The sequence below is a fragment of the Kryptolebias marmoratus genome, linkage group LG17, assembly GCF_001649575.2.
Source record: "Kryptolebias marmoratus isolate JLee-2015 linkage group LG17, ASM164957v2, whole genome shotgun sequence".
NCBI lineage: Eukaryota > Metazoa > Chordata > Actinopteri > Cyprinodontiformes > Rivulidae > Kryptolebias > Kryptolebias marmoratus.
The window spans coordinates 17,799,341-17,814,318 of record NC_051446.1 but is presented as its reverse complement, the minus strand read 5'-3'; the positions used below and the strand labels follow the sequence as shown (position 1 = coordinate 17,814,318).

At 42.2% G+C, this 14,978-nt stretch overlaps 1 protein-coding gene across 3 annotated transcripts; it reads right to left on the bottom strand.

The window, feature by feature from the left end:
* Nucleotides 1-574: 574 nt before the first annotated feature.
* LOC108246244 (gap junction gamma-1 protein-like) lies at nucleotides 575-13,219 on the bottom strand. Of its 3 annotated transcripts, none has more exons than XM_017433704.3 (3): nucleotides 12,851-13,219; nucleotides 9,504-9,656; nucleotides 575-3,019 (listed from the first exon to the last, which is right to left on the bottom strand). In XM_017433704.3, exon 3 carries the CDS (start codon nucleotides 2,964-2,966, stop codon nucleotides 1,599-1,601), a length of 1,368 nt encoding a protein of 455 aa, XP_017289193.1. In that variant the 5' UTR covers nucleotides 2,967-3,019; nucleotides 9,504-9,656; nucleotides 12,851-13,219; the 3' UTR covers nucleotides 575-1,598. The 3 variants fall into 3 exon arrangements, with proteins under 3 accessions (XP_017289193.1, XP_024866903.1, XP_017289179.1); XM_025011135.2 differs by having other exon boundaries at nucleotides 9,572-9,656; nucleotides 12,851-13,217; XM_017433690.3 differs by lacking the exon at nucleotides 12,851-13,219 and adding an exon at nucleotides 9,740-9,901 and having other exon boundaries at nucleotides 9,572-9,656.
* Between the last annotated feature and the right edge of the window lie 1,759 nt (nucleotides 13,220-14,978).

Below are 14,978 nucleotides of genomic sequence, written 5' to 3'. Positions count from 1 at the left end.
CCAGATATTTTTTACAAAGTTGAATTAAATCAGCCTTTTATCGAAGAATAAAAACAGGCTCCACAATAAGACTCACCTGTTACTGTCTGTCATGTTCACATTTTCTTTGTCAATATATTTTTTTAGTTTTTCTGTGCTAATTTGTATCCCTGTCAGTTTTGCTTAGCTGCTCAGAAAATACTGCATCTATATGAACAAATAGTATTTTTAAAGAAACAGACACAAAACTATTAAAGATGAGCCCAAACTGAGTTCAAAAAAGCAAAAAAGTAAAATCTGCAGTACTTCTAGTTCTTTTATAGGTTAGTACTTGATGTAAAATGAATGTTTAATATAAAAACACTCAGATGGACATGTAATATATGAAATATTTAGGCTTCTCTGGCTGGAGAATTTAAAACAAAATGAAAACAAAGGTGTTGAGTCCATCTGCGGATCTTTTTCCATTGTTTCCCAGTAGAGGGCGATCTTCTTGTAAATACTGATTTCTACCACCATGAAGACACAAATAATCAGTTTCTTTTTATGAAGGAATCCCAACGATAACTGCAGAATGTGTCCGAAAAGGCAAAAATAATAGGAGTACAAACTTTTATTCAAAAGATGCACTTTCTGATCATAACAAGTGCGACAAAGCGAAACAAACAAGCGGCCTCTCCGTGGCTTTCAGGGCTGAAAATCTGTCAATGTCAGTAAATTTATACCAGATAACAAAATAATACAAGTTTAATGTGCTGTTTGTTTACATACTGAACCAACGAGTTAACTAATATCTTAAACACAAATGAGTTAGGAATGACCGAACAACGTAAGCAACTTTAAATGCTTGGATTTACAGAAAAATATGGCAAATGAGAATAAAAAAAAGTCAGTTTTTATCTCTATGTTATGAGAAATAAAGAAAAACAAATATGAATATCTGTAACACCCCATCCTAATTTGTCTTCATGGCACAGGAAAACATTCAGTCTATAAAGAAAGATGGCTTAGATGTGAAGAGAGTTTATATAAACAAAAACAGTTTAAATGAAGAAGCAGTTCTTTAACAAGAAAGGCACTTAAACCGCAGCATGAAGGCCTAACTCCGCCAACAACAGAAAAACATCCCCAGCTCTTCCTGTAAAATAAAAACAGGCATCAAAATCTTAAAGGAATCAACCAGAAAAAACTTTAATTTACTCCCAAAAAACTACAAACTGATCTGGAGGTTAAGTCTGAACTAAATAATCACCTTATTTACATTACAATCACATTATTTCCAGCAGTTTCTGGCTGTTAGCTGGATCTGTTTTCACTGGAGATGAGTCAAAATGTGACGTTAACCTTTAAAACCCGAGCTGGTTTATTCTACCTACGACTACTCTGCTGCTCAGTTTGAATGTCTGAAGCGTCTCCCTGAGGTGGAAAGCTTTCTCTCATTTTTTAAAGACACGTTTTTAACCCGTGTGAACTTAAAGTCAGTCGACAGGTTCAGAGGTGTGGGAAAGGAACACGTGAGGTTGGCGTGAAGTGGTTACCCTGTTGCCGTCTGCGCTGCAAAGACGCAGAAATGTAAGTCCTCGGTGGGCGCGGCGTTCCCAGAAGTAGGAATCTGTGCTTCAGATCCACTCGGAACCCTTAATCACGCCGTATTTGCTGCTGCTGCTGCTCCTGTCCGTGTCCGCCTTGCCCGAGGCGTGTCTGGAGGCGTGCCGGTGTTTACGGTCGCGGCTCGGCTTGCTGCGGTTATTACTGCGGCTCTCCAGCTGGCTGTAGGCCTGGTTGTCGGCCTTCAGCTCGTTCTGAGTCTGACCGAAGTCCTTCGGAGCGTTCCCGGGGGCGTCTCCCCTCCCAGCGCTGCGCAGGCTTTCATCATTATTGGTGTACTGCTGACGCTCCTCCTGGGCGATGTTCACGTGGTTCTGCCGGCACGTGATCTTGGCATCAGTGAGGTCACTGATGGGGAGAGGTGGATTGTGGGTTCCCTTGGACATTAGGAGAGGCTTGATGGCGATGTTGTACCCCGGCGGGGCCGACGGCGCGTTCCAGGTGAACGGGTAGCTGGTGTAACAGTCGGCGCTTAGCCCCGCCTCGCTAAGAGCCTCGCCTCGTCTCGTGAGGTACAGCTCGTCGTTGAGGTGAGGTGGCGGTCGGCGGGAGCGAATGATCTCGCAGATGGTCCCGACGCCCAGGTGGAGCATCTCCCACACGTTGAGAGCCAGGCAGAGCAGGGAGACGGTGTACATGATGAGTAGGAAGACGGTTTTCTCGGTCGGCCGTGACACGAAGCAGTCCACGCTGTGGGGGCAGGGCAGGTCCGAGCACACGTACCGGGCAGGAACGGCGAAGCCGTACAGCACGTACTGGCCACACAAGAAAGCCACCTCCAGAACCAAACGGGTCAACAGCTGGATGACATAAATGCGCATCAGTCCATCTGCTTTGATCCGCTGGCGCCCGTCATGTCGAACCTTGGCCTTCCCTTGTCTCTCACTGCTTCCCCCTTTTGTTTTTCCACCAGCGTCACTGTCCCCCTCCGTCACTTCGTAGATCATCGGGTCTTCCTCGTCGTCGTCCTCAGCCTCTTCGACGCCCCTGTGCTGCTTTCTGCCCGTGAGATAAGACTTCTTGGGTGCCTTTCGCGTGTACCTGTCCAGCCCCCCGCCGTCCGCCTGCTCCTCCGCTCGAGCGATTTTGTTGACCGCGTAGCCCAGGTACATGAGCGACGGCGTCGCCACCAGGATGGTCTGGAAGACCCAGAAGCGGACGTGCGAGAGCGGCGCGAAGGCGTCGTAGCAGACGTTCTCGCAGCCCGGCTGGCCGGAGTTGCAGACGAACTTGCTCTGCTCGTCGTAGTAGATCGATTCGCCGCCCACGGCCGTTAGGACGATGCGGAAAACGAGGAGGACGGTGAGCCAGATCTTGCCCACGAATGTGGAATGGTTGTGAATTTCCTCCAGCAAGCGTGTCAGGAAGCTCCAGCTCATGGTGGTGGCAGGAAGACTACAGCGACGGGCAGCGTACACCTTCTGTCACTCCCCTGCAGAGAGCGAATAAAGGGATTCAGATTTGAGCTTTCTGCAAACTGGATCAGTACAATAAATGAAATTACAACCATTTTTTCAACAAAAACGTAAAGCCACAGTACAGTGTTTGACCGAGCTCGGCCTTTAACATTTTGTAGACAAAAACTTAGGAGTTTGTTAATTCATCCTTGTGAAAAAAGGTGCAGGATTCATCTGAAGTACTGCTGAAAAACACGATTTATAGAAGTCAGCTTGTGTCAAATGTGAGGAAATTCCAGCCAGGTGTTTCTGACGTACTGTGGTCAGAAATGGACAGAAATACAAACGATAAAAAGCTTTAAAAAAAAGGGAACACTTTCAGTTAATGTTGATGTCCGCGGAGAAACATAAAAACCAGCTGGGCGTAAAACTAACAGAGAAGATGAGTAACATGTAAGCAGTAAAAAAAAAGAAAATTAACTGCTGAAACGCAGAAGAAGATCGGGTCAAAACACTCAGTCCCCTCCCTGTAAAGACCTTTGTGCAGAAGCCTCCAGTAGTTTTTTCCATTTAAAGCCAAACGATATCAGCAATTTACAAGAAATCCACACTTTTTCACCAGAAAGGAAGAGAAAAATAATACAAAGACGTCTTTTTTTGTCTCACAGTTTGTCTCTCTTTGCCACACACACACACAGAGTGACTAATAGAGCTGTTTTCCTTATACAAATACAGACGTCACACGACGATCCTCTGCTCTATCCTGGAACTGGTTCCAGCTCCTCCAAACAGACTGAGACGTGGATCATATTTAGAAGGCAACCCGGGCTGATATAAAGAAAATAGTTGAAGTGGAATAAAAATGAATGCTTGAAAACGCTCCAGCCACACTGATCCTATTGATTGCTCTTCACTAAACTACAGTGTTACAATATATAAGAATATTGTACAAAAGTAATGAGAAGGAATCAGGTTATAGTTTCTACATTTATCCCTGCCAAATGTGCATTAACCTCAAACTCTTCCAACCATTTATTCCTTATGAATGTGGCAAGTCTTCATATAAATAAATGTGAGAATACCAAAAGCAAAGTCATTAATTGATTCCCCATAATGGCACCACATTAACACTCTAATGTAAGGCAGTAAGAACTGCTCGAAATGACCTCGCAGGCACAGAAGCGTCTCCTTTTGTGGACACAAGCAAAATAAAAGCTATTTTACAACAAAAGCACCACCCAACGTATTTCAAATACAATAATTCATATTTAAAATTAAGAATTTCAAGAAAAAGCACTGAAATCTCCCTGAATAGTTGAGATTTTTGCAGAGCATTTAGTGCTTTTGTCGTTAGCTGGCTTTAACGTGTATAATGGTACTTTATTTAACCCTTAACCTTTAAATTTAAGAGGTTTTAAAGGGCTGCGTTTTTTGTTTTTTTTGTGACAGGATAAAAAAGATGAACTCAAAGTTGCTCCGATGACCTGGGTGCGTGAAATCAGCGACGCCGCCTCGTTTACTTCCAGACGGTTCTGACCGCCAGCAAAGAAATAATCCTTTTCATTTCCATGCAGGCCACCGTAGCACTGAGAAATCCCTTCGTATAATATGTTTGGTGTCATTGTGAAGCTTGCGGAGTCCTTTTTTTCAATTATACAGCTGGAATACACAATAGCATCCCTTAAGACCAATAAAAATTGAGTTTTCAAACTAGTGCTCTAAGAAACCAAACCAGCTTGTTGCCAGGGTGATAAATCGCCACATTTCATCAAACTATGTTTCATTTTAAAGCTTCTGAGATGGAGAATATGAAAATAATAAGAACTCAATACTGAAAGATTTCTCATTGTGACTCTTCTACACCACAGATTATAATAATGCAATTTATAAAACATATATAATGAGCAAAAAAGCAAATATTTGCTGGCTGCAGTTCTTTAAACGGGAACAAAATCTTAAAAAATAACATCTAAAAAAGATGGATATGCTAAAGCAGAGGTAGCATTATCAAAGATCAGTCTAATTCCTAAATACTGCGTGTTTTACTGTTAAAAATGAGAACACAGGAAGGCTTTGTGCAGCTTTAATGATAAATAAAACAAGTGTTTGTAGTTCTAAGCAATAAGTCAGAAAAGGAAACGGAAGACATAGCTGCTACAAACGTTAAGAGTTAAAACGCTTCTTTAAAAAACAAAACCAAAAAAAAGCAGCTCTGAGTGCCTCATTAGCAGTCACGTGCCTCTTAAAGCCGCACATCTGGCCGTGTTGTGTAACGCAGCATGTGGAGGGCCGGTGGCGACCGTCTCCACACCCAAACACAAACCGGTGACCGGAGAACGCCGAGCTGCCTGCCGCCGCTTTCTGCTTCCAGCTTGTCCAGGACACACAACGTGCTGCCGAACAACGCCAAACTGGGTTTAACTGTGAGGTCTAATATCGTATGTTCACATCATGGGGCACGCAGAACCATCGGCCCAATAAACCTGTTAAAACCAGAGTTCTTTTCACTTTATGATGCCTTTGTTGGGTCATACCGACAGGAATGTGGTGTGTTTACACACATGATATACAACAGCCAGGGTGGTTCACATGTATAAAACGTGCCAGGGCCGGATGAAAACATCCGTTTTCTCCAGCTCAACAGTGAAACGAGGACGAAACCAAAAAATCCCAGACACAGACTGCTTCTTTCCTTTTTTTTTGTTTCATGAAACTCGGCAGGAGGACGTTGAAAGCTTGTGTGTTTCGGTGGGAGGTTTATTCTGTGCCGGCACCACATGTCTGACTTTTTACAGATGGGGTGGGACTTGTGATTTGGCAAAAAAAACAAAACATACGTTTCGTAACTTGGAAATTGTTAGAGGAGAGTTCAGCTGCTCCAAAACGAGCAGCCACTAACGCCAAATGATGTGATTTCTACACCTGAAGTGATAAAAATCCACAGAAAGGACATGAACTCAAGACAGTTGTATAAGTCCACTGACAAAGAATAAAGCTTCAGCCTAAATATGGGCTTTTTTGAGCTATATGACGTATAAACTCACACAAATATCACCTAAAAATCTGATTTTACAAACTGTCTAAAGACGGACTGCTTTTCTACGGTACACGCTGGTGATCAGGTGCCGGTAGAAGTGACTCCCACAAGTTTAAAAAAAAAAAAAATTAACTTTTCATCCTGTAGCTTAAAGATGTTGTAGAAGCGAAGAAGCCTTTCAGATTCCAGGTGAACCATCCTTATAAAACCACGTCCTCGATGACCGAGACTCTACGCCAGCAAACTCTTACTGACACTATGTTAGCAAGAGGTTTTTACTAAGCAGGAAGTTACCGTTTTCTTCTTCTCTTGAGCTGGATCCGGAGTTTTAGGTGCCGTGCCTTTGCTCTCTTTAGCGAGACTTAGGCGCTGTCTACATGGTAACGTATTTGGGTGAGCGTGCGTCGTTTCAGTCTTGAATCCAAAGGGAAATGATGTTTCAGGAGTCCCTATTTTTTGAAAACAGGATCTGGAATTAAAAACGTTAAAAAGGCCACTTTTGTGTTTTTGTGCGTATCATAAACCTGATGTAAACGGTCTTTAGTGGAGACACTTAAAACACAAGGTTTTGAAAACGATGACGTCATAGCTCCACCGCTAATCTAACCTACAACCTGAGGGGGTCCTCTTCTTCTTCTACTTCTTCTTGTTTCCTGTTCTTGGCGTTTTGTTGTGGCGGCGTTACAGCGCCCCATTACAGGCCTGTCATTGTAGAGTTTTGGGTTGATTTCGGTGTTTACACGCGAATGGAGACATTTCTAGAAACGGTGCTGCGTTTAGGGATGAAATGAAATGAAATGGTTTAGCCACGGGTATGTCTGGTTCTGACCGGTTCCCCTCCTGAAAGCGATACAGAAAACTCACTGAGGGGGCACGGGCTCATTCACACGTGAAGCCGGCATGTTCAGATTAACGGAAAAGGCGTTCTCATCGCAAAGAGGCTTAACGCCGCCACATCGAGAAGCCTGGGAGCACTGCTGTTTACTGTCTCCAGATGTCTCCCGCCCAGAGACCGCGGCCTCCCGTTTCCGACAGAAACCAGCAAAAAGGAGCCAGCTTCGATACAAGCCCAGCTCAAAAGGCTTCAAGCTGTGAACATGGAGGTTTGTGGTTCCTTTCAAAGCAGTAAAAGTCAAGCTCCACCCAAAGGCTACCTTTAACTAAGAAACACTCACCAACTATTTACTCAAAAGGCAACCGTAAAAGAGAAGTTTGCAGTCTGCTGACGCCGCTCTTCCGAGTAAATTGGCGTTTCCCCCCCCTAATTAGGCAGTCTAAACCCCCGCCGAAAGCTAGCTGTGGACAAGCAGAAAAGGAGAGAACTGCTCGCAGCCAACGTCCCAGACCTGTCCCAAACCAGGGACGGTATTTATTACCGTACAGTTAGCACGTCAAACACAATAAACGCCCTGAAATGTCACGCAGACCGGGGGGAAGAAGCACGGCCGCTCTCGTGGCGTGAGCGACGCAGAAGCTCGGAGCGGGTCTTAATGAGGACTGACTCAAACAATGACAGCAGCCGACAGAAAACGTCCAACAGAGCCAGACATGGCTGCCGTTCCCGGGTGTTTGAAAGAAGCCATTAAAACGTATAAGTTTTACATTCAGCTGTTGTTGCCTTTTTATTCTATTTTACAAAGAAACTCAAAGAGTAGTTTGGCCTACGACTGCGAGGCATTGCAGTTCAGGCAACATAATTGGATTTATAGGCCACTAAACTTCCTGTGAGCAAATAAATGTACACTGTGACGACAAACAATAAATCATCCTGCCAGTACCGTTAAATGCAAGTATTTATTTCAGCAATAACTAAATTAGACTTTTACATCGGGCCTGAATATTACTCAAACAATAGAAGCAAAATCTTTTCAGAGTTTTACCCCTCCTCAGCAGGATTTATATTAAAGATTACTGTATTTCTAGCAGGTTTTTAGCCCATATTGCTTCCAGACAACAACAACACAGAGCCAAATGAACTAAATAGTTTAATAAATTTGTAGGCACTGAAGTTAAGCTCGTTACCTTTTCATCCTTCTCAATATCTTGGTCAGAATTTGGAGCGATTTCAGACCCCATTTTCCTGTATGAAAATAAATAAATAGAACGTTTTTATTTGCTGACATTGCACCGTTTCGCTGCAAAAGTAGCACTTTGATTTTGCCTTTAACTATTATTTTTCGGCCCTAATTTGAAACCTGAAATGTCCGTCACAACGCCTGAAAAGAACGTCAGAACCACAGTCTTTAAAGCTGCAGGGAGCGCTTCGATTGGCAATGTTTCAGTTTTTTTTACTTTTACTTTTTTAGTTTTGGCGTCTCCTAATGAGGAGCATCGCCAAGACACCGGCTCAGATTTGTGTGCACGTAGGACTCTAATGTAAAATGAAGGAGGACGAACGTCTCAAAACCGAAGAAGCTGACCTGAACAATCAGTCAGAAATGAAGCCAAATATCTTCAGAAGACAAGAAAGACTTTGACTCAATGACCACACACCTCTAAGATCTACATGTTTTCTGTCTGGATGAAAATCGACCACAAATGACCTCTTTATACCAGGAGAATTTATAAAACTAATAACTTATAATCCTGAGAATCACAACAATTTAACACATCACTCCTGCTAAGGACATGTTAATAAATTATTTCAACTGTTTTATGAAGTGACTTTACATTAAGGTTCTACAAGATTTGGCAATTAATGTGCAGTAATTACATATACCATTCAAACAACTACTTTTAAGAAAATGAATATTAATCCCTGATTTCGCTACAGGATTTTTCTAAATTACAAAATATCATCTTTGAGTTGAGCTTCAGCTTTAGATCGACTTATGATTTCAGATTTATTGCAACATCATTAACTCAACATGTCTGTAACTGGTTTTATTATTTTACTAACATGTTGCTCTATAACCTTAAATATTGTCTGCTTACAGACACAGATTAACTGGGCAATTATTGGTCTCTCAGGGAGTAAATTAAAAATTTATGCCACTTTAAGTACTTTTTGAATAGATGAACCACAAAATTTGAAGAAAAAAAAGTGATTTGACTTTGTTTCACTGCCTACAGCACTATTATCAACTTTATTGATGCAGGAAAATGTAATTAAAACCTACGGAAGTAGCTGATGACCAAATATGGTCAAACAGATTTGGGGAGATTTTTTTTTAAAAAGTGTAGCCGATGCTAATAGCATGCTAACACGAAGGATTCAGTTAAAAAAAAAGTGTTCAAAAAAGGTTGTTTTCAGTTTTATACCTGACAAAAAAATATTACTCCAAGAGCTCAATGAATGCCAAACATTAATTACTTTAAGCTACAGCTTAATAAAAAAAAGCTACATATTTATCAGCAAAGGTGAATTTAGCTAATTTAAATGATTAAATTAGCTATTAGCTTAGCTCGCATCATTGTTTATCCCCCCAAAATTAAACATTTTATAAATTGAAGTTACAGCTCAGTATATGTTTTTTATTTACCATTCTTTAGGACAGATCTCCTGAGTTTTCCACAGGTAATTTTCTGGTGATAACACAGCTCTCCTCACCTTTTCTGCAGGCATAGCAGCGGGGTCAGGTTCTGAGAAATGCGACGAACTTTAACTGCGTCCCTCCGAGCTCACAGGAATGCTCCTGAAAAGAACAAATAAAATATGTCTTTCTCGTGGTAATGAGTTTATTTAATCCTTTTTATCTTCTTTTTTTTTTTTTTTTACCAGAGAACAGAAGAGAAGGAGACCCAGGATGCAAAAGACAGACTGAACTCTGCTGGAGAGAAGCAAGAAAGGAGGAGAGAGTGAGTGTGTGTGTGTAAGAGAGAGAGAGAGAGAGAGAGAGAGGGTCTGTGCGTGTGAGAGAGAGAGAGAGAGAGAGGGTGTGTGTGTGTGAGAGAGAGAGAGAGAAGGAGAAAGTAAGTGTGTGTGTGTGAGAGAGAGAGAGAGTGAGTGTGTGTGTGTGTGTGTGAGAGAGAGAGAGAGAGAGAGGGGGGGGGGTGAGAGAGTAAGAGAGAGAGAGACAGAGAGGGAAAAAGTAAGTGTGTGTGTGGGAGATTGGGAGGGTGAGCGAGCGAGAGAGAGAGATGGTCTGTGTGTGTATGTGTGAGAGGAAGAGAGCGAAAGAGTGTGTGTAAGAAAGAGTGTGTGTGTGAGAGAGAGGTAGGTGTGTGTGTGTGTGTGAAAGAGAAAGGGTATGTGTGTATGAGAGAGGGAGAATGTGTGTGAGAGAGAGAAAGAAAAAGAGTGTGTGTGTGAAGGCATTTGATTCAACACACACTACATTGAATAAATTTCTATTAGACTTTAATTTTAGGAGCACGCTGTCGTGTCACTTCCTGTTTTTCCAGGATCCCTTGACTCAATTCCTCCTTTTTTTCTGTTCATTTCTCCTCACCTGTTGTCATCACAAGAGGAAGGATTGGAAGAATTTAGCCCAGTGGCTGTTAAAAAGTACAAATTGTCAGAAAAACATCGTACAAAATCCTAACATTTACCATTAGAGAGCCATGATAACAACATTGAGCTTTTCATCTGCGTGTCTTGTCTTCAAACTAGAAACAAGTCTTGTGATTCAAAACACGTTTTTTTTTTAAATTCATTCTATCATCTGTACCTCTACAGAGCGATGAAACTATGTTAAAAGTGGTGGAGTAAAATTTGAAAAAGTTAAGGCCATGACGTCCTAAAAGCGGACACTGTGTTTGTTTTGAACGGCGTGTCGTCAGGAACCCTGAGATGAAAATTCAGGACGTCTCAGCTGCTTTTTGAAAGTGGAAACCCCAAGAGTGCTGCTGCAGTACCAACCTAAACAACTAAAACCTTTAGTTTTTACTCATTAAACTCTTACGGAGACTTCTAATCTCAACAGCTGCATTGATCCGTTGGCTTCACTGACGCATCTTCATAAATGCTCAGACTGCAGGGAGGGCTTTTTATCATATTTTACATCCTCAAGGACGCACAGAAACAATCCAAGCTCTGTTTTTTTTTTTTTTTGCAGCTGATGACTCAAACAGAGGAATCCTTTTCTATCTCTGCAGCTCATCTCAAGGGCGTGAGATACTATCCCGCTCAGGCAGGCCGCGCTTCCTCTCCATCTGTCTGCGGCTCAGACCTATCAGGCCCATGTCTTGGCTGCCATTGTTGTTCTTAAACTATCTGCAAATAGAATCAAACTTAAAGGAGCGGCAAATAAAACGCCCCCCCTTCAGCTCTAATTGGCTTGATAGGATTTTGGCGCAGGAGGCTTTTGAAGTGTAATTTAAAACGACCTCCTACGAGCCTGAAGTCCCCTAACTGAGTTAGCGTTCACCTCGGAGGGAGTAATTGAACGGGGAACGATCGATCAGGTCGTCCATGAAAACAATCGTCAGGCAGCGATGGCAATTTAAGTCCCCTCAACAGCTGAGCGTTTCCTCCTGTTGGCGCGAACGGAAAGGCTGCATCAGCTCATATCTGGGTATTGACATGAAGACGGGAGCGCCAGAAGATCTTCGACTGCAGTTTGTCGTCTTTACCCCCCCCTTTACCCATTGACTTTAACGGGATTATCCATCCCCTCGCTTTGGAGGTCAGTGGAAGTTGTTGGCATCTACGCTCTGAACAGAGATGGGCTGGTTGTGAATAAAACCAAAGGAATGTTTTTTTTTTTTACAGGACTTCGGGGTGGGGGGGGGACGGGCATACGTCATTTCCAAGGAGCCAGACATTGTTGTAAACGTTCAAAGTGGTAACGATCGATAGACAGGGTGTCCCAAAAAGACAGACGTCAATTTGTAGTCCAGTGTCACCCAATCCTTGCTCAGATGATCGAAAGCTTGAAAAAAAGTAAAAAAAAAAAGTTTATCGTTACTGTTAACATGTGACAACAACAGGCAGGCATTTCTGGCTGTTAGAGTGCGCTTAAACTGAATGTATTTTCAATAAAATTCAAGAAAAATGCATTATGGAAAGCCGATTTGGACATGGCACCAAAAAAAAAAAAAAAATTTTCAATTTAAAACTGGAGCTGGACCGCCGCCTCGACCCATGTTGTGTCACAGCACATATTAAATGTTTGTGAAGCTTCATGAAAGTGGTTCTAAGATCTCCATCTCCTGTAAATTCTTGTTCAGATTTTAAGTAAATGTCTCACTGTTCAACAGGAAGTCCATTTAATTTTGACTTGTAGTTACTCAGATATTCCAGATTTCAAATGATGTCAATTTTTTAGGATGTCCTGTACATTTCTGTATCTTTAAAAGGAACCTAAATCCAAGGACGTTTTGCTGATGGCCCATCCTCAGCCAGTCCGGAGGGCTGGAGCACTTCTCTCACGTGACGTCAGTAGTTTTCTGTGTAGTTGGAGATTGCTTTAGCAGTTTCAAGCAAGTGCTTCAGCGGGTGTAGTTAAACTTCATCTGTGAGCGTGCGGCAACAATAACTGTTCACGATATGGCAAGGGCTTGATACAGTCGAAAAAAGGCGGTTAAACTGGTTTTCCTCCATATCCAACAGAAGGAAGCAGTGTTATGTCTACGAGTAGACATCTTAGCAAAGAACTCCTTGACCTTTAGGCCCTTTATTTCCAGCAGTTTGTCACAAAGAACCTTTTTGTCCCACTGAGTTGTATTTTAAATCTTTCTCAGTTTTGTTCAGGCTTCTGGCCCACATAGAGAAGCTCTGGAGGAAACCAGGAATCAGAGTATGTTTATTGAAAACCAGCAAGAAACAAACTGTTCGGCGATCTGGAATGATCATGGCGTCGTGGGTTATCGGGTACTCTGAAAGACAGACAGAATAAGAACGGGTTGGGGCTGAAAGGATTAGCAGCAGTCCAGGCAGCAGTCTTACTTTGTGGGAGAGAAAAGGTCCACCAGGGGAAGATGAGTGGAATCTAGGGTTGTGGCAGCAGAACAGTGACTTTGATTCCTTCCAGTTGATGGTGGAACCGGGGAAGATGACAGAATAACCGTTGGGCAGGCAGGCCGTACAGGTAAGCAGTCTCAGTCCAGAAGGGGCAATCCAGGAGTCCCACAGAGAGTGAGGAACGGCACCAGAAAAGTAATGCTCGGAAGAGTTCTCGGCAGATTACCTGAGAAAACGCACAGAGATTACTAGAGACAAACATAAGTTTGCGTCACAAGGAGGCTATGAGTTATCATGTAAAGGGTGCACTTCAGCTAAGACTGATTGGAGAACTGCTCCTCTTATACAGCTCTGCTGAATGAGGCAAACTATCTGCAGGTGTGAACAACACACACCTGCAGGGGATGTAGCAACCTAACAGCAATCCTGGAAGGCCGCCCTCTGGAGGAAAGAACCTGGTGGAGGACGACAACAACCACAACCCCATCTCCTGACAATCTTGTCTTACATCCAACACGGTTTAACACATAAAACAGCATTTTAGCGACAAGGTGATTCTCAAACAGTTTAGGTGAAAATGAGGATGATGCATCTCTCAGGTCTTCGATTGTTTTTTTAAAACCATATTTTTCGGAACAATGTTTATTTGCTGTAGAGACACTTCTGATTTAGTCCTCCACTTGTCCAATTCCTTTGTTGTATTACCAACACCTCACAGCACAAATTGCTGTCACGGTCATGTACAAAAATTACAGAAAATGAGTGAAAAAAGCTCTGAAAGATTTGCAGAAAGGCTGGAAAAAACAACAACACATTCGTCAAGACCAGTTTAAAAGACTGCAAGAACGTCTGGCTCCTTGAAAGTGAAATAAAATGAAATTAAGGACGGTTTAAAACTTTTACACACTGCTGTCTGAGCCAACAGAAAGCTACACAACTGTGATCCAATACAGTTTAACTCAAATGAATTTAACCAAACCCATCTCATCTCATCTCAACTCAACTGTGAAAAGAAAACAACGTTATTGAGTTCGATGATTGTGTTTGTTCAAAGCTGAATTGTCGAGTCGGCAGTGTTTCAAACTCACATGAAGCACCACATGGCTTCTCTGTCATCACAGCCTTGAGAGACGTTTCATGATTCTGCATCAGCAGCTTGTTTCCTTTTTAATCAAGAGCCTCTGAGCTGAAGGATGGAGGACTTTAAAGGACTGACCAAAGTCACAGGAGACACTCCTGAGAGACGATGACTTAGTGCCATCTTCTGGTAGAAACATGGAGACAGCTGTGTCTGCTGAATCCTTCACCACATTCATTAAATACTACATCTCAGGATTACAAACACGTGTTTGTAACAACTAAACTCCTAAATATGCAATCTTTTCTGAAATACTAATAAACACTCAAAGAGCTTGGCATAGATTACAACACAGTTTAAGAAAAACACTAAAATTGCTGGATTAAAGTTGCTAGATCATAGGTTGAGTTGGTTGAAGAAATATTGGGTCCAAAGGTTTGACCCGTCATTTTAAGCCAATCATTGACCAAACTGAACCTGACCAGACTTCTGCTTTAAGATGTAATAACTAAAGATAAGATAGTAAAAACAACAACAACAACCTGCTTGTCTCTGTTAATCAATTTAGTTTGCAGTGGACAGTGAGTTTGGGTTCCTAAAATAACGTTAGTTGGTGCTAGCTAGGTAGCTAGTTTTTATTTTTTACCTACCAATTTTTTAAAAACAATATTTGTTTTTAATGTTTATGAGGTTCTATTCATCCCAAATAGCTACAGGAAATTAAAATATATGTATCGAGCAAAAACTCAGGACTCAGGAGGATAAGGCTGTAAGAACAGGGGGGCCAGTCTGGGGGCCAGCTAATTTATACTGGTGATCATTGCCCCCCCTGTTCACCCCTTTAATGGTGCCCCTGCATATAAAAGTAATCTGGAGAGATAAAGCTACAGATACAGACTAGATTCTTGTAGATGGAGGAGAGGGACTGTCAGCATATGTAATGGCATGACAATCCTTTAAAACACATTAGTCCTTTTCATGTTTATTATGCATTTAAAAACAATAATTCAGCAGTTTTTTGAGCTCCAACGTCTC